The sequence below is a fragment of the Anas platyrhynchos genome, chromosome 26 (assembly GCF_047663525.1).
Source record: "Anas platyrhynchos isolate ZD024472 breed Pekin duck chromosome 26, IASCAAS_PekinDuck_T2T, whole genome shotgun sequence".
Taxonomy (NCBI): domain Eukaryota; kingdom Metazoa; phylum Chordata; class Aves; order Anseriformes; family Anatidae; genus Anas; species Anas platyrhynchos.
Genome location: NC_092612.1, coordinates 579,800 through 600,242, shown reverse-complemented (window position 1 = coordinate 600,242; position 20,443 = coordinate 579,800). Strand labels below are relative to the sequence as shown.

The 20,443-nt window shown below is 71.8% G+C and overlaps 3 protein-coding genes across 4 annotated transcripts; all 3 read right to left on the bottom strand.

Moving 5' to 3' along the window:
* Positions 1-373: 373 nt before the first annotated feature.
* Positions 374-14,709, bottom strand: NECTIN4 (nectin cell adhesion molecule 4). 2 transcript variants are annotated; one of them, XM_072027927.1, is made up of 9 exons: positions 14,643-14,709; positions 6,173-6,526; positions 5,312-5,602; positions 4,582-4,696; positions 3,815-3,978; positions 2,631-2,778; positions 2,437-2,515; positions 1,911-2,015; positions 374-1,454 (listed from the first exon to the last, which is right to left on the bottom strand). In XM_072027927.1, exons 1-9 carry the CDS (start codon positions 14,692-14,694, stop codon positions 1,206-1,208), a joined length of 1,557 nt encoding a protein of 518 aa, XP_071884028.1. In that variant the 5' UTR covers positions 14,695-14,709; the 3' UTR covers positions 374-1,205. The 2 variants fall into 2 exon arrangements, with proteins under 2 accessions (XP_071884028.1, XP_071884027.1); XM_072027926.1 differs by lacking the exon at positions 14,643-14,709 and adding an exon at positions 9,842-10,149.
* On the bottom strand, positions 10,743-13,962 carry LOC139999508 (lens fiber membrane intrinsic protein-like). Its single transcript, XM_072027928.1, has 6 exons — positions 13,800-13,962; positions 12,267-13,219; positions 11,684-11,858; positions 11,464-11,607; positions 11,029-11,163; positions 10,743-10,930 (listed from the first exon to the last, which is right to left on the bottom strand). Exons 3-6 carry the CDS (start codon positions 11,850-11,852, stop codon positions 10,863-10,865), a joined length of 516 nt encoding a protein of 171 aa, XP_071884029.1. The 5' UTR covers positions 11,853-11,858; positions 12,267-13,219; positions 13,800-13,962; the 3' UTR covers positions 10,743-10,862.
* A 1,025-nt stretch (positions 14,710-15,734) lies between the features above and the next one.
* LOC139999479 (V-type proton ATPase catalytic subunit A-like) lies at positions 15,735-20,299 on the bottom strand. Its single transcript, XM_072027857.1, has 14 exons — positions 20,140-20,299; positions 19,911-20,039; positions 19,192-19,406; positions 18,974-19,111; positions 18,746-18,897; positions 18,111-18,273; positions 17,916-18,024; positions 17,689-17,811; positions 17,473-17,587; positions 17,317-17,380; positions 17,027-17,230; positions 16,415-16,509; positions 16,152-16,323; positions 15,735-15,890 (listed from the first exon to the last, which is right to left on the bottom strand). Exons 1-14 carry the CDS (start codon positions 20,219-20,221, stop codon positions 15,798-15,800), a joined length of 1,854 nt encoding a protein of 617 aa, XP_071883958.1. The 5' UTR covers positions 20,222-20,299; the 3' UTR covers positions 15,735-15,797.
* Between the last annotated feature and the right edge of the window lie 144 nt (positions 20,300-20,443).

Sequence of the window (20,443 nt, the reverse complement as noted above, 5' to 3'; positions counted from 1 at the left end):
CATCCTCGCACACGCTCGTGCATGCTCTGCAGGCTCACACATGCTCACACATGCTCGTGCACTCATGCACACTTGCTCACAGGCGGCCCTGTGCACTTCTGCATGCTCACACACACCTCACGTGTCCTTGTCTGTGCTCTGCACACTTGCACACACTCGTGCAGTTCTGCACACCTCTGCACACCTCCGTGCACCCCCTTGCATTCATCCCCACCCCCGTGCACAGCTCTGCACGCTTGGGCACGTGCTCGCACCAAGGTCGCCCAGTTGGGCGCAGAGCCCGTGCCCGGCCCCAGAGGCTCTTGCACACTCGTGCACAAGCAGCACCCACGTGTTGCACGCGGACCCAGCCGAGAGCAGAGGCAGGCACGGCTCGGTCCCAGGGTCCCGCGCGGGATTTATTTACAAAACCAGCAGTGCAGATACGAAAGGGCGACGGGGACCCCCGTCCTGTACAGGTATGTACACGCTGGGGCTCTATGTACAGCGGGACCCCCGGCCGAGCGGCCCCATGGGGACCCCCGCCGCCAGCCCCGGGCTCGGGGGGGCCCCTCGGCAGGGTCTGGGGGTGCGGGGTGGGACGGGCGAGCCCCGGTTCGGGGGGTAGGGGTGGGAAGGGGACGGGGGGGGACGTGTCTGTGCCATGGGGGGAAGGGGACAGCCGGGATCGGGGAGGGGACACAAGCGTCCCAAGTGCCACCGGCGAACCGCATCCCGAGCGGGGACCCCCGGGGGTCCCCCAGAGCTGCGCGCGGAAAGGAGCCGACCCAGAGTCCGAAGGGATGTTTTTGAGGGGGGGAGGTCCGAGCCCCGCCAGGGCTCCCGCCCATCCATCTGTCCGTGGGGTCCCGCGTCCCCATGTCCCCGCGCCCGCGGGTGCCCGGCGGCTCCGGCGCCCGTGGGTCCTGGGCGCTGCGGTCACCTCCCTTCTGTCCTGCTGCTGCTGTCCCCAGGCGGGGCGCAGTGCGTGTCCCCAAACCTCGTGCCAGCAGCAAGGGGGGCGGGGGCCGGAGCCCCCTCCTGGGGCGCGGTGCATGTCCCGGGCACGGGGCGAGCAGCAAGGGCGGCGTTTGGGGACCGAGCCCCGAGCCGGCCGGCGGGTGGGCGGCGGCGGAGCAGGGGAAGCTGCAGAGGGGACGGGGGTCCCGTGTGCGTCCCCCCCCCGGCCCTGCCACCCGGCCCAGCCCCTGCCGCCGCCGCCGCGCTCACACCAGGTGCCCGCGGCCGTTGATGTAGATGCCGTTGGTGGTGGGCTTGGCCTGCAGCATGCCGTTCTCCTGCACGAAGTGGGTCATGGCCTGCTTGATGGGGTTGTCCCCGCCGTCCTCCTCCTCCTCCTTCGGCTCCTTGCCCTCCGGGGCGGGCAGCAGCGGGGCCGCCGGCACCTCCGTCTGCGTCTCGATCTCCCGCACCGTGGAGAGCGTCGAGTAGCTGCGGCCCTCGGCCTCCTCGCTCTGCGGGGACACGGGGCGGGGTGAGGGGACACGGGTCGGGGTGGGGGTCCCACTGCCACCCACCCCCAGGGATGTGGCCCCTGTCCCAGGGGCAGTGACGGGGCCGGGGTGCTGCTGTGCCCGGGGATGGGGACGTTGGGGACAGGGACTGCAAGGTGCGTGCAGTGAAGGGTCTGTGTGCACGGACGGGGAGCACACATGCAAAAGGGGGGGGGCGTGAGTGAAAGTGGGGTGCATGCATAGATGGGGGGGTGCCCACGGAGAGGGGCTGCATGTGCAAAAGGGGTTTGCACGCACAGATGGAGGGGTGTGCGCTGAGGGGGGGCACGCACGTGTCCAAGGGGATTTGTGCCCATGAAAGGGGGCTGCACACAAGGAGGGGGCTGCACACACACGGGGGAGGACACGCTCCTGCAGCCCCCCACCCTGAGCCCCCCGACACCCCCGGGTGCTCACCATGGCAGAGCAGATGCTGGTGCCCCGCAGGCTGTCCCCCCGCAGGCTGTCCCCCCGCAGGCTGCCCTGCCGGCTCTCGGCACGCAGCTGCAGCGTCTCCTCCAGCTGCAGCGCCACGTGAGGACCCCCGGGGACGGCACGGGAGCCCCCTCGGCCCCCCAGTGCCCCATCCAGCACCACCAACCACCCCCACAACACCCAGACCCCCAGACCCCCAATACCCAGCCCCACAGGCACTCAAAACCACCCAGCACCCCAAGGGCACCCCACGCACCCAAACCCCCACGTACCCCAACACCCCACGGGCACCCAAGACCACCCAACACCCCATGGGCACCCCAATACCTGTCCCCATGGGCACCCAACCGCCCCGCACCCCCAGCACCCCAATGCCCCTCATCCCAACATAGCCCCACGGGCACCCCAGTGCGCACCCCAGCACCCTCCGTACCCCAAGACTCCTTCCCTAGGACCCCCCACCCCCCACCCCAGGCCCCCCCATGCCCACCGTGCCCCCCGTGCCCACCTGGGTGCGCGTGTCGGTGCTGTGGCTGGAGTGCAGGCGCCGGATGGAATTCTCCCTGGTGAGCGTCAGCTCCTCCTCACTGCGGGCACAGCGCGACGGCAACTCACCGGGGGTCCCACCTGGCCCCATGGGGTCCCACCGGGTCCCAGCACCCCCCCATCCCACCCCCCCATGCCCTTCAGCCCGGCTCTTACTACTTCTCCGAGATGCGCTTGGTCTTGCGCTTGTGGTAGAGGGTCATGACCACGACGACGACGACGAGGACGCAGAGCAGCACGGCGGCGATGACGCCCACCACCACCACCGAGGCAGAGACCAGGTCCACCTTGCGCACCTCGTTCTCTATGGGGGGGGGTCAGGGGGGTGGGCGCAGCGAGGAGGGGGCGAGAAGATGATGGGGGGGTGAGAACGTGGCAAGGACAGACGGACGGACGGGGTGAGGGGTGGAGGGGTGAGCGCGTGGAGGGAGGGAGGGAGAAGCTCGTGGGTGGATGGATGAACGCATGGACGGAAGGACAAGTGCGTGGCTGGGGTTTTGGGTGGCTGGATGAGCACATGGGTGGGGGGTGGGGGGATGGATGAGTGCATGGCTGGAGGGGTGAGCGCACGGAGGGATGGAGGGAGGGACGGATGAGTGCACGGAGGGATGGGTGCACGGAGAGGTGAGTGCACGGAGCGACAGGGAGGGCCGGGTGAGTGCATGGCTGCAGGGGTGAGCACACGGAGAGGTGAGCGCACGGAGGGAGGGCCGGGCAGGTGAGTAGGCAGCTGAGCAGGAAAATGGGCGGAAGGATGAGCAGGCACCGGGAGGATGAGTGGACGGACGGGAGGATGAGCAGCAGGGCGGAGCGGGCACGGGGAGAGCGCTGGGTCAGCGGGGGGACAGGAGCGGGTGAACGGGTGGGGGGTGAGCACGGGGGTGGCTGGGGGGGAACGGAGGGACGGGGATGGGCAGAGGGAAGTGGCAGGGATGGAGGAATGGGTGGATGGATGGACAAACGGACAGAAGAACAAGCAGAGGATGGACAGAGTGAAGTGGTGTGGAGTTAACGGGTGGGCAGACAGACAGAAGGACAGACAAGTGCAGAGACAGAAGGACGTGGGGGGGGGCAGGATGGATGGACGTATGGACAGATGGACAAACTGGAGAACGGGCGGAAAGGAGCAGCTGGGGGTGGACAGACAGACGGACAGGGAGAGAGAGGGCAGGGAGGAGCCGAGGGACAGACAGCCGGGCTGGCAGCCTGGGAAGGGACAGGGCAGCAAGGCTGGATCGACAGCCAGCCAGACAGACAGACAGAAGCACCGGCACCCCCACACCACAGCACCCCCCCGATCCCCCCCCCACCGGCACCCCCGGTCCCCCCGAGCCGCCCACCTGCCGCCCTGCCCTTGACGCTGACGTTGGCCCGCGCCTCCTTGGTGGCCACGCGGTTGGCCACGCGGCACACGTAGTCCCCGGCGTCGGCGGCGGCGAGGGGCCGCTGGAAGACCAGGGTGTCCCCCTTCACCCGCACGCCGGCGGGCAGCGGGGCGTTGAGCCTGCGGGGGCACGGTGAGCGTCGGCGTGCCCGGGCGGGCGCCGCGGCGCTGCCGGCATCAAAGCCCCGGCGCCGTTCCCACGGGTGCGCGGTGCTGACGCCCAGCCCCGGCCGGCGCGGGGCCTGCCCGGGCACGGCCAGACCTGCAGCACCCGCCGCACAGCGGGGCAGCGGCACCGGCACGCCCGGGCGGGACACGGCGGGACGGGCACGGGCAGGGACACGGGCAGGGGGACGCGGAGGGGACGCGGGCACGGCTGGGATGGGGATGGGGGCACGGCGGGGACATGGGGACTGGTGGGGGGGCATGGGAGGGACACGGGCAGGGGACACAGCAGGGACATGGGGATGGACAAAAGGGGATACAGGAAGGGGACACGGCAGGGACATGGGCGGAGATGGGGGGACACAGGCATGGAACGGAGCAGGGACAAGGACGTGGGTGGGGGGACACGGGCACAGACGGGGACACGGCAGGGACACGGCCACACACAAGGACAGGGACACGCGTGGGCCACCAGCAGGGGACACAGCGGGGCCACCGACCCCCACGGGGGACACGGTGGGGACGAGGCCGGGCGCAGGGGCCAGGCGATGGCCTCACCGTGTCCAGTTGTAGGTGGGGGGGGGGTTGCCGTCCCCCAGGCAGGTCAGCGTGGCCCCCTCCATGCCCTCCGCCCACTCCTCCGAGTGCCCCAGCACCGAGGCGTCCGACAGGTCTGGGGGACACCGAGGGGACAGTGAGGGGACAGGCGGGGACGAGGCGGGGACACCCCTCCCTGCCCCATCACCCCAGGGCCCCCAACCTCTCCTACATGTCCCCTGTGCCCATCACATCCCCGAGGTCCCCAAAGCCCCCCCATGTCCCCAGCGCCCCCATCCTCCATGTCCCCAAAGCCCCCCAGTCTCCCCGTGTCCCGCTGCCCCCCCACTCCCCACCCACCCCAGTTCCTGTGTCCTTTGTGTCCCCAACTCCTGCTACCCCCCCGTGTCCCTCCGTGTCCCCTGTCCCTCGGTGTCCCCCACGTTCTCCATCTCCCCCAGCACCCTCCATGTCCTCACTGTCCCACATCCCCCACACCCTCAAGCCCCCCCCATGTCCCTCGATGCCCCCCATGTCCCCAGTGTCCCCCCAAGCCCCTCGTTGTCCCTGGTGTCCCCATGCCCTCAATGCCTCCCACATCCCCCAATGTCCCCAGTGTCCCCCAGTGCCTCCCATGCCCTCAATGCCATCCATGTCCCCAGTGTCCCCCACAGTCCCTGTGTCCCCAATGCCCCCCACGGTCCCCATGTCCCCGATGTCCCCAACACCCCCCCCGGTCCCCGTGCCGCACAGGCGACGCTGAGCTGGTGCGTGATCCTCTTCTCGTGGCGCAGCCCGGGGTGTGCCACCACACAGGTGAGGCTCTTGCCGTTCATGCTGCGCCCGGGCACCAGGAAGAACTCGCTGGTGACGGAGGCGGAGCGGGAGTGCACGGAGCGGCGCGTGGTGTTGGTGCCCCGCACCTCCGTCTCCCAGCGCACCGAGGGCACGGGGCTGCCCTCCGCCGTGCACGAGGCCGCCAGCGTCTGGCCCTGGCCCTCCTCCAGCGGCGGCCCCGGGTTCAGGATGGGCAGCGGCGGCACTGCAGGCGGCGGCGTCAGACCCCCGAGCCCCCCAGCCCAGCACCCGCGGCTGGCCCCCCCTGCCCATGGCACGCTGCCCTCCCCCCCATGCCCACCACCCCATGGCCATTGCCCTCTGCCCTTCACCCCTCGTCCCATTGTCCCATGTCCATCACCTTGTACCCGTCAACCCCATGCCCATCAGCCACTGTCCTGTGCCTGTCACCCCCATCATTCCCCATCTGTCACCCCATACCCATTGTCTTGTGGCCCCCTGCCCATCACCCCATGCCCATTGTCCCAGTGCCCATTGTCCCATGCCCATCACCCCATTCCCACCATCCCATTGCCCCGTGCCCACCATCCCGTGCTCATCATCCCATTGCCTCATGGCCCCACCACCCTATACCCATCACCCCATCACCACGTACCCATTGTCCCACCACCCCTTATCTCCGTGCCCACCATCCCCATCACCCCATGCCTACATCTCCATGGCCCCATCCCCATCACCCCATGCCCACCACCCCATTGTCCTGCGCCCACCACCCCATCACCCCACCACCCCGTGCCCACTGCCAGTCACTCACCCAGCACCTTGAGGGTGAGGCGCCCCTCGAAGCTGCCCATGGGGAAGGTGATGAGGTGACACTCGTAGTCGCCCTCGTCCCCCTGCACGGCGTTGCGCAGGACGATGGCTCCGTCCTCCAGCGCGCCGGGCGCCCGCCGCAGCACGCGTCCCGCGTAGGCGTCCTGCACGTGCTCGCCGTGCTGCCGGTTGAGCACGGCCACCTCGGCGCTGTGCCCCGCCGGGCCCCGCTTCAGCCACGTCACCTGCACCACCTGCTCGCCCTCCTGCGCCCGGTACCGGCACGGCAGCACCACGTCCTGGCCCAGCACCGCCGTCACGCTGCGCTCCACCTCCACCACCCCCGACCGGCAACCTGCGGGCACCCAAGGGTGGCACCGGCGCCTCGGGACTCGCCACGGGGCGCCGGTGTGCTCGCGGCATTGCACGCTCACCGGCGCTCGGGTGCACTCGTGCAGGCAGGCGTGCTTGCACGCGCTTGTGCACACTCATACGTGCTTGCGTACACCTGGGCACGCTTGTGTTTGCGCTCGCACTCGGGCACACTTGTCTATGTTTGTGCAACAGTGGGGGCAGCTTGGACACGCAGGTTTGGGCACACCTATATATGCTCCAGCGCATTTCTGCACGCTCAGGCACACTTGTGCACACTTCCACACGCTCAGGCATGCACCTGCATGTGCTTGGACACACTCACAAATGCTCAAGCACGCCTGGGCACGGCTGCACGCTCCAAGATGCTTGGATGCACTCACGCACACTCAGGCACACGCACATGCACATACAGGCTCGGGTGTGCTCACAAACACTCGAGCACACTTGGGTGTGCTCTCAGGTGCTGGGTGCACTCACACACACTTGGGCACGTGCATGTGCTCACGCCTACTGCCAGCTTCCACACACTCATGTGTGTGCACTCACACACATCCACGCGTGCTTCAGCATGTTTATGCACGCTTGTGCACATTTGCGCGTGCTCAGGCATGGCAGGGCACGCTCGTGCATGCTTTGGCGTGCTTACACGTGCTCGGACACACCGATGCACTCTCAAGCACACTTGTGTACACTCACATGCTGGGGCACGCTCGTGCACATTTGGATGTGCTCATGCTTGCTTCCACATGCTGGGGCACACTCACACATGCTTAGGCGTGCTTGCACATGCACAGAGGAGCTGGCGCACACTCAGACACACTTGTACATGCTTTATAAACATTTGCACACCCTTGTGCACACTTGGACACACTCACATGTCACCGGCATGCTCACACACTTAGAGGTGCTTGTGCAAGCTTCCGTGTGCTCACAGCTGCTCACCACGCGTGCACACCCTTGGGCACGGCAGCACACACCGGGGCACATTCCTGCACGCTTGCACACGCTCACGCACACTCAGGCACATGGGGGCACACTCAGACACACTCAAAACCACTCAGACACAGCCACACACAGCTGCACACACCCTCACACGGGGACACACTCATCTTGGGCACGTTGGCCATGCTCGCGCTCCCTTTGGCACACCCGCGGGCCCCCTCCCGGCCCTTGCACGCGCGGGGGCACACTCGCAGCTCGCCCTCCGCGGCGTTCCCATGCGCGGGGCCCACCCAGCGCTCGGCGGGGCGGGCGCGCGGGCGGGCGGCGTGGCGGGGAGCGGCCGTGCCTGCGAGGCCAGCCCAACCGGCCCGCGCACATGCCGGGCGCTGCCGCAGCTTGCGGAGCCTCCCGCCCCCGGCACCGGCACCAGCACCGGCACCGCGGGGGCTCCCGCCGCCGCCCCCCGCCGAGCCCCCCACGGCTTTTAATTAAACCGGCCTTAATTGCCACCCCCCCCCCCCTCCTCGCACCACCCTCGATTAGTCGACGTATTAATTAACTAATTGCCGGGCTCTTCGTCACCGCCGCGCTGCCCCGGTCGCTGGATCCCGGCCCTTTCGCCACCCCCCCGGCGGCGCTCGACGCCCGCTGCCTCGGTTTCCCCCGGTGCTGCGGCCAAGCCCCCGCACAAGCCGGGGGGCTCCGGGGGGAGCCACGGCGGGGTCCCAGCGGTGGGGGGGGGTGGCGGCGGCGCTGGCAGCGGGCCCCCGCCGCGGGGCGTCCCCACCCAACGGGGCCGAGCGCGTGGGAACGGGGCCGGGAACCGGCTCAACCGGCTCCCGCGGGGTCACCGCCTCGGCGCCGCGGCAGGATGCGGCCCCGGGCCTGCCGGCACGGCTGGGGGGTCCCGGGGGGGGGGCACGCGCGTGTGCAAGGCCGGCCGCGCCTTCGCACCCAGGGCTGCGCTCGGGACGGGCTCCCCATGTGCGTGTGGCACCCGCGTGGGGTCGTGCCCCCTGGCCCGCTGGGGACACGCACACACACGTGTGCCCCCCCCCAGCTGATGAGCACACACGCGTGTGAGCACGCACGGGGGGGCTCCCAGCATAGTGAGCGCGCACACGCGTGTCCCCCCCCGCTCACACCTGCACACGCGCACCTCGGGGCTGGCCCCGCTCTGTGCCGCCCCCCCCCCTCCCATCACAGAGCCCCCCCAAGCTGAGCCCAGGTTGGGGAGGGGGCTGGGGGGGGCTCAGCACCCATCGTGGTGACGGTGACGCCCCCCCGGCAGCACCCAGCCCGTTCCCACGGGGGCTCCACGAGTGGGGAAACTGAGGCACGGCAGGTGGGGGTGGGGGGCAGGGCAGCGTGCCCCCCCCAGCAGCACCCGTGGGTGCGGCGCCCACCTCGGGGGGCTGAGCCCGGTGTCCCCGTCCCCTCCCCAGCACCCCCAGCGCCCCCCCCACGTGTGAACAATGGGAGACAATGGGGGGGACCCTGGGGGTGTGCGCTGTGTCCTCCCCCCCCCCCCCATGTCCCTTCCCAGACAGCCCTCGGGTGTCCCCAGAGGGGACGGCCCCGTTCCCACGGTGGCCTCAGACCGGTTGGCCCTGTCCCCCCCCCCGCATTGTGTCCCCCCCTCACGTCCCCCCTCGCTCCCCCCCTGTCCCCACGGCACCCCCACGCCCCCAGCCCTCCCCCCCCCATCCCTGCTGCCCCCACAGGGATCAGCCCCGTCCCCACCGTGTCCCCCCCCCACGATCCTGTCCCCCCCACCTGCCACGTCCCCCCCGTGTCCCCAGACGTCCCCCCCGCCCCCAGCCCCTGCCACGTTCGTTTTTTGTGTTTTTTTTGGGGGGGGGGGACGGGACACCGGAGCGGCAGCCGGGGCCACCCGGGGCACACCCACGGCGCTGACACACGCACGGACACGCGAGCGTGCACGGAGCCGGGACGGTGCCCCCGGTCCCGGTGCCCCCGGTCCCGGTGCCCCCGGGACCGGGGGCACCGGGACCGGGGGCACCGGGACCGGGGGCACCGGGGGCACGGCCGCAGGTGCACGGAGCCGCAGGTGCACACGCGAGCGCACCCCCGTCGGCACCGCCGTGTGCCCCCCCTCACACGCGTGTGCCCCCCCCTCCCCGCTCCGCTCCGCCCCCAGCCCCGGGGGTACCGGAGCCCCCGGCCCCGGCCCGCCCCCCCCCCACCCCCCCCCCTCCCGGAGCAACCGGTGCTGCCGGTGCCGCTCCCGGTGCCGCTCCCCGCCCGCAGGGGCTCGGTCCCGCGGAACGGCCCCGGTGCCCCCGGTGCCCCCGGTCCCGGTGCCGGTGCCGGTGCCGGTCCCGTCCCTTACCGGTGGCGGCGAGGAGGAGGAGGAGGAGGAGGAGCTGCACGGGCGTCCCGGGCCGCATCCCGCGGGGGGCCATGCGGACACCTGCGGGCTCACGGCGCTGCTCGGCTCCCGGCCAGCACCATCCGGGCCGGACCGGGCCGGACCGAGCGCAACGGGGCCCAACCGGGCCGAACCGGGCCGGGCCGGGCCGGACCCAACCGGGCTGCACCGGGCCGAACCCGAACCGGGCGGCTCCGGGGCCGTGCGCGGCGGTGGGGCCGGGGCCGGTGCTGAGCTCGGAGCCGGGACGGGGCGGGGCGGGGCCGCGAGGGGCGGGGCCTGAGGGGGCGGGGCCTGAGGGGGCGGGGGCCCCGGGCGGGGCCGGGCGGGGCGGACCGGTCCGGCAGGTCGGGGCAGGGGCGGGGCCGAGGGCGCGGTCTTAAAGGGGCAACACGGCCCGGCGGGGAGGGTGGGGCCCACCGGCAGAGCCCCGACGGTGTCTCCCCCCCGGGGGGCCCAGCGCCGCCCCCCCCCCCCCCGCCGGTACACGGTCAGCCCGGGGTCCCCTTCGTCCCCCCCCCCCACGGTGTCCCCTCCCATCACCACAGCCCCTGCCCGGCCCTCCCGGACAACCCCTGTGACCCCCCCCAGTCCGTCCCAGTGCCCCCCCAGTCCCCCAGCCCATTCCCCCCAGGGGCTCCCAGTGCCCCCCCCCCAGCCCATTCCATTCATTCCCCGGGTGGGACCCCCTAAAAAGCCCCTATTTCTACCCAAATCGCAGGAGCCGGACAGGGGAGGGCAGGGGGCTGGCACTGACCCCCCCCCCAAAAAAAAAATGTGGGGTCCCCAAATCCCAGCGGACACAGCACGGGGGGGGGGCAGAACAGGCACTTTATTGGCACAGCAAGACTGGGGGGGGGGGGAGGGGAAAGGGGCAAAATGGGGGGGGAGGGGGGGGTTCAGCCTGCAGGCACCGGGCACCCCGGGGCCCCCCCACCCGACCCTGCTCGGGGTGGGGGGGGCGCAGGGTCCCGGGACCCCCTCAGGGCCCCCCAGATTCGGAGCTCTCCGGGGACGGGTCCTTGGCGGCGGCACAGAGGTGGAAGAGACCTGGGGGGGAGGGATGGAGAATGGGGGTGGGGGGGTGAGAGGGGGGCACGGGGGGGGTCCCAGCGCTGCCCCCACCCATGGGTGCCCGTGCCCGGTACCTGCCGAGCCGGTGAGGACGACGGCGACCCAGGCGAGGAGGTAGGACCAGGAGAGGCGCCAGGCACCGGGGGCCGGGCCCAGCAGGCTCCGAGCCCCGGCCGTGCACACCGCCAGCCCCAGCAGCGCCAGGACCCCTACGGGACATGGGGGGGGGGGGTGGGGGGGGGCTGCCAGCCCCGGGGACCCAGCACGGCGCATGGCAGCAGAGACCGGGCACAACTCATGGCAGCAGTGACAGCTCATCGCATCGGGCACCCGGCACAGCTCAGCTGGCAGAGACCGGGCACAGCTCATTGCAGCAATGACCTGGCTCAGCTCATAGCAGCAGAGACCGGGCACAACTCATTGCAGCAGTGCCCCACGCACCTCCCCACAGCAGTGACCGCTCAGCCCCGATGCCCCCTCCCCGTGTCCCCCCCCCCGTCCCCACGTACCGGCCAGCAGCAGGGTGACACCGGCAGCTCGGGCTCGCGCCCTCCGGGCAGCCCCGGCGGCGGCGGCCGAGAGCCCCAGGGCGAAGCCGGTGGTGGCCGCCAGCACCGCCAGCAGCATCAGCACCCGCGTGGCGTCCCAGAAAGCTGCGGGGACGGGCACGTTGGGGACACCGGGCACATATTGGGGACCCCCGCGCCCTGCCCCAGAGCTGCCGCCTACCTGGGGGGCCGGGGGGGGGCCGGCAGTGCCCCCCCAGGCAGAGGTGCCACAGCCCGATGGCCGCGGTGCCGCCGGGCGCCCGGTGCTGCAGCCAGAAGTCGGTGGCGGTGGCGGTGACGAGCAGGGCCAGGCCGCTGGCGGCGCACAGCAGCCCCCCCCCGACCGGCATCGTCCCCTGCGTACAGTGGGGAGGGGGCTGGGGGGGGCTGGGGGGGTGCTGTGTGTCCCCCCCCCCAGCCGCCACCACCACCGGCCTGGGGACCCTGTGCCAAAACCCGTGGGGAGGGGACGCGGAGATGGACGGGGCACTGCTGGGGATGGGGGCACCCGGGGGGGGCACCGCAAGGGGATGGGGGGGGCGTCTCCAGGGAGGGGGCACCCAGGGGTGGCACCTGCAGGGGACACTGGGGACAGCTGTGGGGACATCTCCAGGGGCAGGGGGGTACCCGGGGAGGGGGGCATTTGGGGACACCAGGGGTACCCAGGGTGGCATCTCCAGGGGACACCAGGGGGGACCCCGGGGGTGTCACCTCTGGGGGGCAGGTGACGGGGGGGGGGACACAGGGGGCTGGTGGCCACTCACCCTCCTTCAGCACCCACCAGCGGGGTGCCCCATGGCCGTCCCTCTGTCCCTCTGTCCCTCCGTCCGTGTCCGTCTGTCCCAGCCGATGGGTGAGGGGGACGTGGCGGGGGGGGGGTGTGGGGGGGGTGTTGGGGCCCCCCCGTGCACGTGCTGCTGCCATTGTCCGGGGACACAAAGGCTGGGAAGGCTCTGGGTGCCGCGGCCCCCCCCGGGGGCTGACACCGCAAAATCCCGACCCCGGCTGCCAACCGCCTGCGGGGACGCTGGGGACAGCGGGGCGGGGGGGGGGGACACAAGAGGGGTGGCACCCAGAGCCCCCCCCCTCCCAGGGCAGCACCTTGGGGATGGGGGACCCTGGGGGCCAGCGCCACTGTTTGGGGTGAGCAGCGCACCCCAAATCTCCCCCATTCTGCTCAGCCCAGCAGCGCTCCCATTTCCACCGCTTTTTGACCCAAAAAGCGCTGTGGCCAAGGGGGTGGCAGCAGGTGACACCAGGGGAGGGGCAAGGAGCGGGGGGGGCCCTGGTGACACGGGGGGGGGGACGTGCCACACGACGGTGCCCTGGCAGGGGACACGCACGGCCCCACCTGGGGGGGGGGGGACACCAGGGACAGCAGGCACGGGGACACAGCCACGTGTGCACCCCCCCCTTGTGTGCACACGTTTGCACACTCACACGTGCACACTCAGACGTGCACACACACGCTCACATTTGCACACCCACATTTGCACACCAAGATTTATACACCCACATTTGCACACTCACGTTTGCACGCCCACATTTGCACGCCCACATTTGCACACTCACTTTTGCACGCCCCCTCCTGCCCCCCCCCCCCGTCACAGCCGCAGGGTGAGGGCCGGCGGCAGCAGGAGGAGGAGGAGGAGGAGGAGGAGGAGGATGAAGGCACCACGAGGGGGGGCGCCGGAGCAGGGCTGGCTGCAGGGGACACCTGCGGGGGGGGGACACGGGGGGGGCACTCGGGGGCTGCCCCTGGGCCCCACAGGGCTGAGGGGCTCCCACTGACGCAACGCCACGGGGAGGGGCTCCCCCCCCCCCCAAAAAAAAAAAAAAAAAAACGGGGTGGGGGGGCTCCCATATTCCCATCCCACACCCCCCCCCCAAATCCCCCCAACCCCCCAGACCCAATACCAGGATGGGGGGCTCCCCAATTCCCATCCCACAGCCCCCCCCCAGCCCCCCCCAACCCCAATACCAGGGTGGTGGGCTCCCAAGTTCCCATCCCCATAGCCCCCCCCAAGTCCCCCCAAGTCCCCCAAGCCCCCCCAACCCCAATACCACAGTGGGGGGCTCCCACATTCCCCTCCCCACCCCCCCCCCCAACTCCCCAAACCCAATACCGGGGGGGCTCCCCCATTCCCATCCCCACCGCCCCCCCCCAACCCCCCAGCCCCAACCCCCCAGCGGGGGGCTCCCACCTCCCACCCCCCCACTCCATCCCCTCCGTCCCCACGCAGTGCTGGGGGCTGCCCCCCCGTGCCCCCCCCCCTGCCCCCCCCCAGTGCTCGCACCCCCGAGCTCCAGCGTCACCTCCCCGCAGGCGCAGTCGTCGCTGCCCAGCAGCAGGCACCTATAGGTGCCCCCATCCCCTGCCCGCAGCCCCCCCAGCAGCAGCAGCTCCCCGCCGGGCCCCCCCAGCTCGGCCCGCTCTCGGTACGGGGGGGGGCAGTTGGGGGGGCCCCCGGAGCCCCGGCTGCAGACCAGGCTCCCCCCGAAGTGCCAGTGCACGGCCTGCAGCTGGCCCAGGTGCTCGCCCCCCCCCGGGCACCCCAGGGTGACGGCCCCCCCCAAGGTGCCGTTGACCTGGGCATGGCCCCGGTGGGGGCTGCGGCACCCGCTGCACCCCCCCACCGCCTCGGTGGGGTCACCTGGGGACAAAGGGGGGGGGGGGGGCTGTCACCTGCATGGCCACCCCCTGGGGGGGGGCACAGCAGTGCTGGCACCCGTGGGGGTGGGGGTGAGGGGGGGGGACAACGCGGTGGGACACGGGGGGGTGGCACCGGGACATGGTGTGGTTATGGGGGGGGGGGCAGTGCGGGGGGACAGGGGGCTGGCACTGCCGGGGGGGGGACACGGGGTTGTCACTGTCCGCGGGGGGGGGACACGAGGCTGTCACTGTCACAGCGCACGGAGGGGACAGGGACGAGGGATGGGGGGGGCGAGAAGGGACAGGGAGGGGGGACACAGCTGGGACCCCCCCCATAGGTTAACCCGCCCCCCCCCCCGCCCCACCGCGTGTCCCCTGCAGCCACCCCCGTGGGTGCCACCCCCCCCAGGTGTCCCCGGGTCCCCCACGCCCCCCGGGTCCTGCCCGCCCCCCCCCCCCCCGTGCCCCCCCCGGCCCCGGGACCCACCGGGGGGCAGCAGGGCCGGGCCCAGCCCGAGGGGCAGCAGCAGGACCCACATCTGCGGGCGGCTCCGGACGGCGGGGGCGGCCCGGGGGGGGGGGGGACGGGACGGGACGGGACGGGACGGGGCCGGGGGGGGGCGGCCTCTGGGCGGGACCCGGGGGGGGGAAATGGGACCGAGGGGACCCGGGGAGCACCGGGGGTGGGGGAAATACGTGCGGGGGAGGGAGCAGGCAGGGACAGAAATTAATGATGTGCCCCCCCCGGGGACACACAGCGCTTGGGAAGGGGGGGGGGGCGATCCTAGTGGGGGGGGGGGGCGCGTCCTGGGGTCAAATCCTGCCCCCAGGGGGACAAATCCTGACCGGGGGGCACGCTGTGTTTGCCCCCCCCCAGCCCCAGGGGCCGCCTGCAGCCCGGCTACGTGGCGGGCGTTCCCCCCCCCTGCCCCCCCCCCGTTATTTTTGCCATAGCAGCCTGCAAACAAACCCAGCGCCGCTGGATCCAGCCCCAGCACCGACGTCCGGCCTGGCTGCACGTAGGGCCAGGCCCCCCCCCGGCCCCCCCCAGGCCCCGCTTGGGGCCCCCCCAGCCCCGTGCTGTCCCCTCCCTTGTCCCCAGTAGCCCCCGGGGGGGCGTTCCCCAGCCTGGGGGGGGGACAGCGCTGCCCCCCCCCCACTCTCACCACCACCCCACTGCCAGGGGGTGCGGGGGGGGGCACTGTCACCCCATGTCCCGCCGCTGTCCCCACTGGGGACACTGGTGGCTGGCTCGTCCTTGCCCCCCCCCCCATGCACCGAACCGGTCCGGGCTCAGTGGGGGGCTTCTCGCTGGTGGCTGAATGCCAAAATCCCAAATTTCCCCCCCAAAAAAAGCACCCTGCACCCCAACAGTGATGCACCCCCCCCCAGCTCCCCAGCCCCATTTTTACACCAAAACAGGAAAAGGAGCCGTGCGCCCCCCCCCTGCACTCCCCCTGCACCCCCCCCTGCACCCCCCCCATAGCCCACGGAGAGGGTCCGGTGCCAGCACCACGGGGGGGGGGGCGGACGCTGCCATCCTCCGGGGGGGGGGGAAACCAGAACCTGGACACGAGGCGACGCCGCGGGGGCTTTTATTGGGGGGCGGGGGGGGGGCCCGGGGGGGGCCCGCGCCCCTCCCTCAGTCCTCCAGGTTGCGGAAAGCCGCCTGCATCTCCTCGTTGAGCTGCGCGAACGCGGCCGTGATGGTGGCCTCGCCGTCCTTCACCGGGTCCTGGGGACGGGGGGGGGGGCACGGGGTGACGGGGGGGGACACGGGGTGACAGGGGGGACACGGGGTGACGGGGGGGACACGGGGTGACAGGGGGGACACGGGGTGATGGGGGGGACACGGGGTGATGCGGGGGGACATGGGGTGATGGGGGGGGACACAGGGTGAAGGGGGGGTCACGGAGTGACAGGGGGGGACACGGGGTGACGGGGGGCAGCGGGACCCTCTCTGCCCCCCCCATCCGTCCCAGTGCCCCCCCCCCACCTTGAACTTCATGGCGCTCAGCCTGTAGAGGATGTCCCCCAGGTTCTCGCGGATGGTGGCCCAGGTGACGCGGCGCTCGCCGGCGCCGGTGGCCTCCACGGCGTGCCGGGCCAGGTCGTAGAAGGTGATGATGTTGTGCAGCATCCCCACCGTCTTGTAGAAGGGGCAAAACCTGGGGGGGGGCAGGTTCGGGGTCGGGGGGGGCAGGTTTGGGGTCGGGGAGGGGGCTCTGGGGGCGGTGGGGGGGCGGGGGGCCGCGGTACCTGTCGTAGGCCGAGTACCCGTTCTGCTGCAGGAAATCGTCCTTCAGCAGCTTCGCCACCTCCAGCGTCACCTTGTCGGCCTCGGCGAGGGACGCCTGGGGGGGACGGGTCCTGGGTGGCCCCAAGGGCTCTGCCCCCCCCCCCGGGCACCCAGCTGAGCTCCCCCCAGCTCCCTGCGCCTCCTTCCCCCAGCCCCAGCCCGTGTCCCCCCCTCCCCATCCCCAAATCCCCCCCGTCCCAGCCCCTCTGCCCCTTCCCGTCCCCTCTCCCACCCGTTTCCTCTTTCCATTCCTGCTTTCCCCAATTCCCCATCCCTGCCCCCCCATCACATCCTGTATCTGTCATCCTAAATCTGCCACCCAATCCCATCCGCGTCCCATCCCCATCCCAATCTCTGTCCCCTCCTGGTCCCCATCCCCATCCCATCCCCATCCCACCTCCATCCCCATCCCCATCCCATCCCAAATCCCATCCCCACCCCACCACGTTCCCATCCCCATCCCCTTCCCCATCCCCTCCCCACCCTCTCCCTGTCCCCATCCCCATCCCCATCCCAAATCCCTTCCCCATCCCATCCCCATCCCCATCCCCGTCCCCTTGTCCCCCCCCCACCTTTCCCACGAGCTGCACGATCTCGGCCAGGTCCTCCTCCTCCTGCAGGATCTCCTTGGCGCGGGTGCGCAGCGCGGGGAAGTCGGGGTGCAGCCGCTCGTAGTGGGGCTCCAGCGCCCGCAGGTACTTGCTGTAGCTGATCAGCCAGTTGACCGAGGGGAAGTGCTTGCGCTGCGCCAGCTTCTTGTCCAGCCCCCAGAACACCTGCGGGGAGTTTTGGGGGGGCGCCGGGATCAGGGGGGGGGCACACCGGGGCCAGGAGACCCCCACCCCACCACCACTGCGCTCACCTGCACGATGCCCAGGGTGGCCGAGGTGACGGGGTCCGAGAAGTCCCCTCCCGGCGGGGACACGCTGCAGGGGACAGCGGGCTCGGTGCTGTGGAGGGGGTCCCCGTGCCCACCCTGTGCCCCCCACCACCACCACCACAGCACCCTCGGACTCACGCGCCGACGATGCTGACGCTGCCCTCGCGCCCAGGGGAGCCCAGGCAGCGCGCCCGCCCCGCGCGCTCGTAGAAGGAAGCCAGGCGGGCGCCCAGGTACGCGGGGTACCCGCTGTCTGCAAGGAGCCGGTTAACCGCGTGCCACGGGCACCGCAGCCCCTCACCGGGGCCTCGGGGCCGTCCGGGACCAGGGGGACAACGGGGACCCGGTGCTCACCCGCCGGCATCTCGGCCAGGCGCCCCGAGATCTCGCGCAGCGCCTCGGCCCAGCGCGAGGTGGAATCGGCCATCATGCTGACGTGGCGGCCCATGTCGCGGAAATATTCGGACAGCGTGATGCCTGCACCGGCGGCACGCGGCTGGCACCGGCACCCAACCCCACAGGCACCCACGGGCACCCACGGCCCCCCGCAGCCCCTCCCAGCCCCGCCGCCCCCAGCCCACCGGTGTAGATGGAGGCCTCGCGGGCGGCCACCGGCATGTTGGAGGTGTTGGCCACCAGCGTGGTGCGCTTCATGATGCTCTCCGTCCTGCCGTCCACCTCCATGGTCAGCTGGGGAGGGGGCGACGCCGTCACCGCGCGGCTCAGGGGGGGGAGCCCCCGGCACGGCGCCCCCGCGCCCCCCTCCACGGCCTCACCTCGGGGAAGTCCCGCAGCACCTCGGACATTTCGTTGCCCCGCTCGCCGCAGCCCACGTAGACGATGATGTCGCTGTTGGAGTACTTGGACAGGGACTGCGAGATGACCGTCTTGCCGCAGCCGAAGGCGCCCGGGATGGCCGTGGTGCCACCCTGCACGCACCTGGGGACAGGGCGGTCCCCAACACGGCCCCGCTGTGGCCCCATGGAGGCAGGACGGGCCCCGACACCCCCTGTCCCTGTCCCCATCCTCCATCAACCAGTGGCACCCCCGCGCTGTCCCCTCCCTTCCCATCTCTGTCCCCCTCCCTGTCCCCATTCCCATCCCCTGTGCTCACCCCATTCCCTGGCCCCAGTCCCATCCTCATTCCTGTCCCTCAGCCCCGTGCCCACCCACATCCCCTCTCCTTGTCCCCCGTTCCCATCTCACCCCATATTCCTGTCCCCATCCTTGTCCCCCATCCCCACCCCATCCCCTTATCCCCATCCCATCCCTGCCCCCTCTCCGTCTCCTCTCTCCAAACTTGTCCCTGTCCCCATTCCCCGTCCCTGTCCCCTCTCCCCAGCCCCGTCCCCTCAACCCCTCCCCGTCCCCATTCCCCGTCCCTGTCCCCTCTCCCCGTCCCCGTTCCTACGGGAAGAGCGCGTCCAGCACGCGCTGCCCGGTCAGCAGGGGGTGATTCGCCGTCAGCTTCTCGGCCACGGGCCGCGTCTGCCGGACGGGCCAGACCTGCAGCATGGTCAGCTTCTCCACGCTGCCCTCAAAGTCCAGCTCCAGCACCACGTCCTGCGGGGACAACGGGGGGCAGCGGGGATGTGGGACCCCTCTGCTCCTCCCCACCACCACCCCCGCCAGCCCTTACGGAGACGCTGTAGTGGCCCGGGGGGGCGATGTGGGTGACGGTGCCGCGGCTGCGGGGGGGCACCATGATTTGGTGCTGGATCAGCGAATTCTCGGTGACCGTGCCGTAGATGTCACCGCCGGTGACGTGGCTCCCGACCTGGCACAGGGTGGCCGTGAGGACAGGGGGCTCCCCGCCATGAGGGTCCCCGTGTCCCCGCGCCCCCCCGGGGGGCTCACCCGGATGTTTTTGCTGGGGGCGAAGTCCCAGGTGAGGTGTCGCGGCAGCGCGGGGACGTTGACGCCGCGGGGGATGTAGATGTTGCGGGTAAGCTGCGCGATGTCCTTCAGCGGCCGCTGGATCCCGTCGAAGATGGAGCCCAGGATGCCGGGGCCCAGCTCCACCGACAGCGGCTGCCCCGTGCGCAGCACCGGGTCCCCCACGCGCACCCCCGCTGAGCCCCCCGCTCAGGAAAAGCCACGCTGGGGGGGTGGGATGGGGACAGGGGGGGATGGGGAGACATAGGGGACTTGGGGGGGGACAGGGGACTGGGAGGGGTGGGAGAGGACAGGGGGATGGGGGGGACCAGAGGGGACAGGGTGGGAAAGGGCAGGAAGGGAACAGCAGGATGGGGGGGACAGGGAGGGGATGGGGGGGGCAGGGAGGGGACAGGGGCAGGGGAGCGGAGCAGGACAGGGGAGGGACAAAAGGGAGGGGCAGGGACAGGGGGGGAGGACAGGGGAGGAAGGGAAGGGCAGACCCAGGGGGTGGGGGGACAGCGGGGACAGGGAAGGTCAGGAGGGACAGGGAAGGACAGGGGGACGGGGGCAGGGGGCTGGAGGTGACTGGGAAGGGGACGGGGGGGACAAGATGGGGTGGGAGGACAGGAGGAAGGGGAGGAGAGGGAAGGACGGGGACAGGGAAGGGGACAGGGCCGGGGCCAGCAGCAGAAGGATACAGGTCTCCTCGTACACCTGCAGGGTGGCCATGTCCCCCTCCAGCCGGATGATTTCCCCCACCAGCTCCGCGTGCCCCACGCGCACCAGCTCGTACATGGCCGCCCCCGCCATGCGCGTGGCCGTCACCACTGCGGGGACACCGCGGGGACACCGCGCCGTCACCCACCCCGGCCCCAGCACCGGCCCACCCCCCTCTAACCCCCCCGGGACCCCCACCCCCGGCCGTACCGGGCCCCGAGACGCCGTGCACGGCGCCCAGCATGCTCTCCCGCTCGGCCTCGGCCAGGCGCGGCAGCTCGCTCCCCGCCATGGTGGCCCCCGCCGGCCCCGGTGGCCCCCGCTTTTTATGGGGCCGGGCACCGCGGGGAGCCGGCGGGGCCCGGGGGAACCGGCTGGGCCCGGTGTGGCCGCGGGCGCGGGCTGTGTACAGTCAACAGCTCCCCCCCCCCATTACAACCTGCCCCCCCCCAACGCTGCCGCACCCAGGGGTGCCCCGAGCCGGCACGCGCCGCCACGCGCCAGCACCCGCGGG

Coding starts and splice junctions, on each gene's coding strand:
- NECTIN4 (XM_072027926.1), bottom strand. CDS start 9,914: ATGGCCCCCCGCGGGATGCGGCCCGGGACGCCCGTGCAGCTCCTCCTC. Junction 4,697..5,311: donor GCACCAGCTCAGCGTCGCCT/GTGCGGCACGGG, acceptor GGTGTCCCCCAG/ACCTGTCGGACGCCTCGGTG. Junction 2,779..3,814: donor CGTCAAGGGCAGGGCGGCAG/GTGGGCGGCTCG, acceptor CCCCCCCCATAG/AGAACGAGGTGCGCAAGGTG.
- LOC139999479 (XM_072027857.1), bottom strand. CDS start 20,221: ATGGCGGGGAGCGAGCTGCCGCGCCTGGCCGAGGCCGAGCGGGAGAGC. Junction 17,381..17,472: donor AGCGTCAGCATCGTCGGCGC/GTGAGTCCGAGG, acceptor TGTCCCCTGCAG/CGTGTCCCCGCCGGGAGGGG. Junction 16,324..16,414: donor GGGTACTCGGCCTACGACAG/GTACCGCGGCCC, acceptor GCCCCCCCCCAG/GTTTTGCCCCTTCTACAAGA.
- LOC139999508 (XM_072027928.1), bottom strand. CDS start 11,852: ATGCCGGTCGGGGGGGGGCTGCTGTGCGCCGCCAGCGGCCTGGCCCTG. Junction 11,608..11,683: donor GCCCCCCCCCGGCCCCCCAG/GTAGGCGGCAGC, acceptor CCGTCCCCGCAG/CTTTCTGGGACGCCACGCGG. Junction 10,931..11,028: donor CGTCCTCACCGGCTCGGCAG/GTACCGGGCACG, acceptor CCTCCCCCCCAG/GTCTCTTCCACCTCTGTGCC.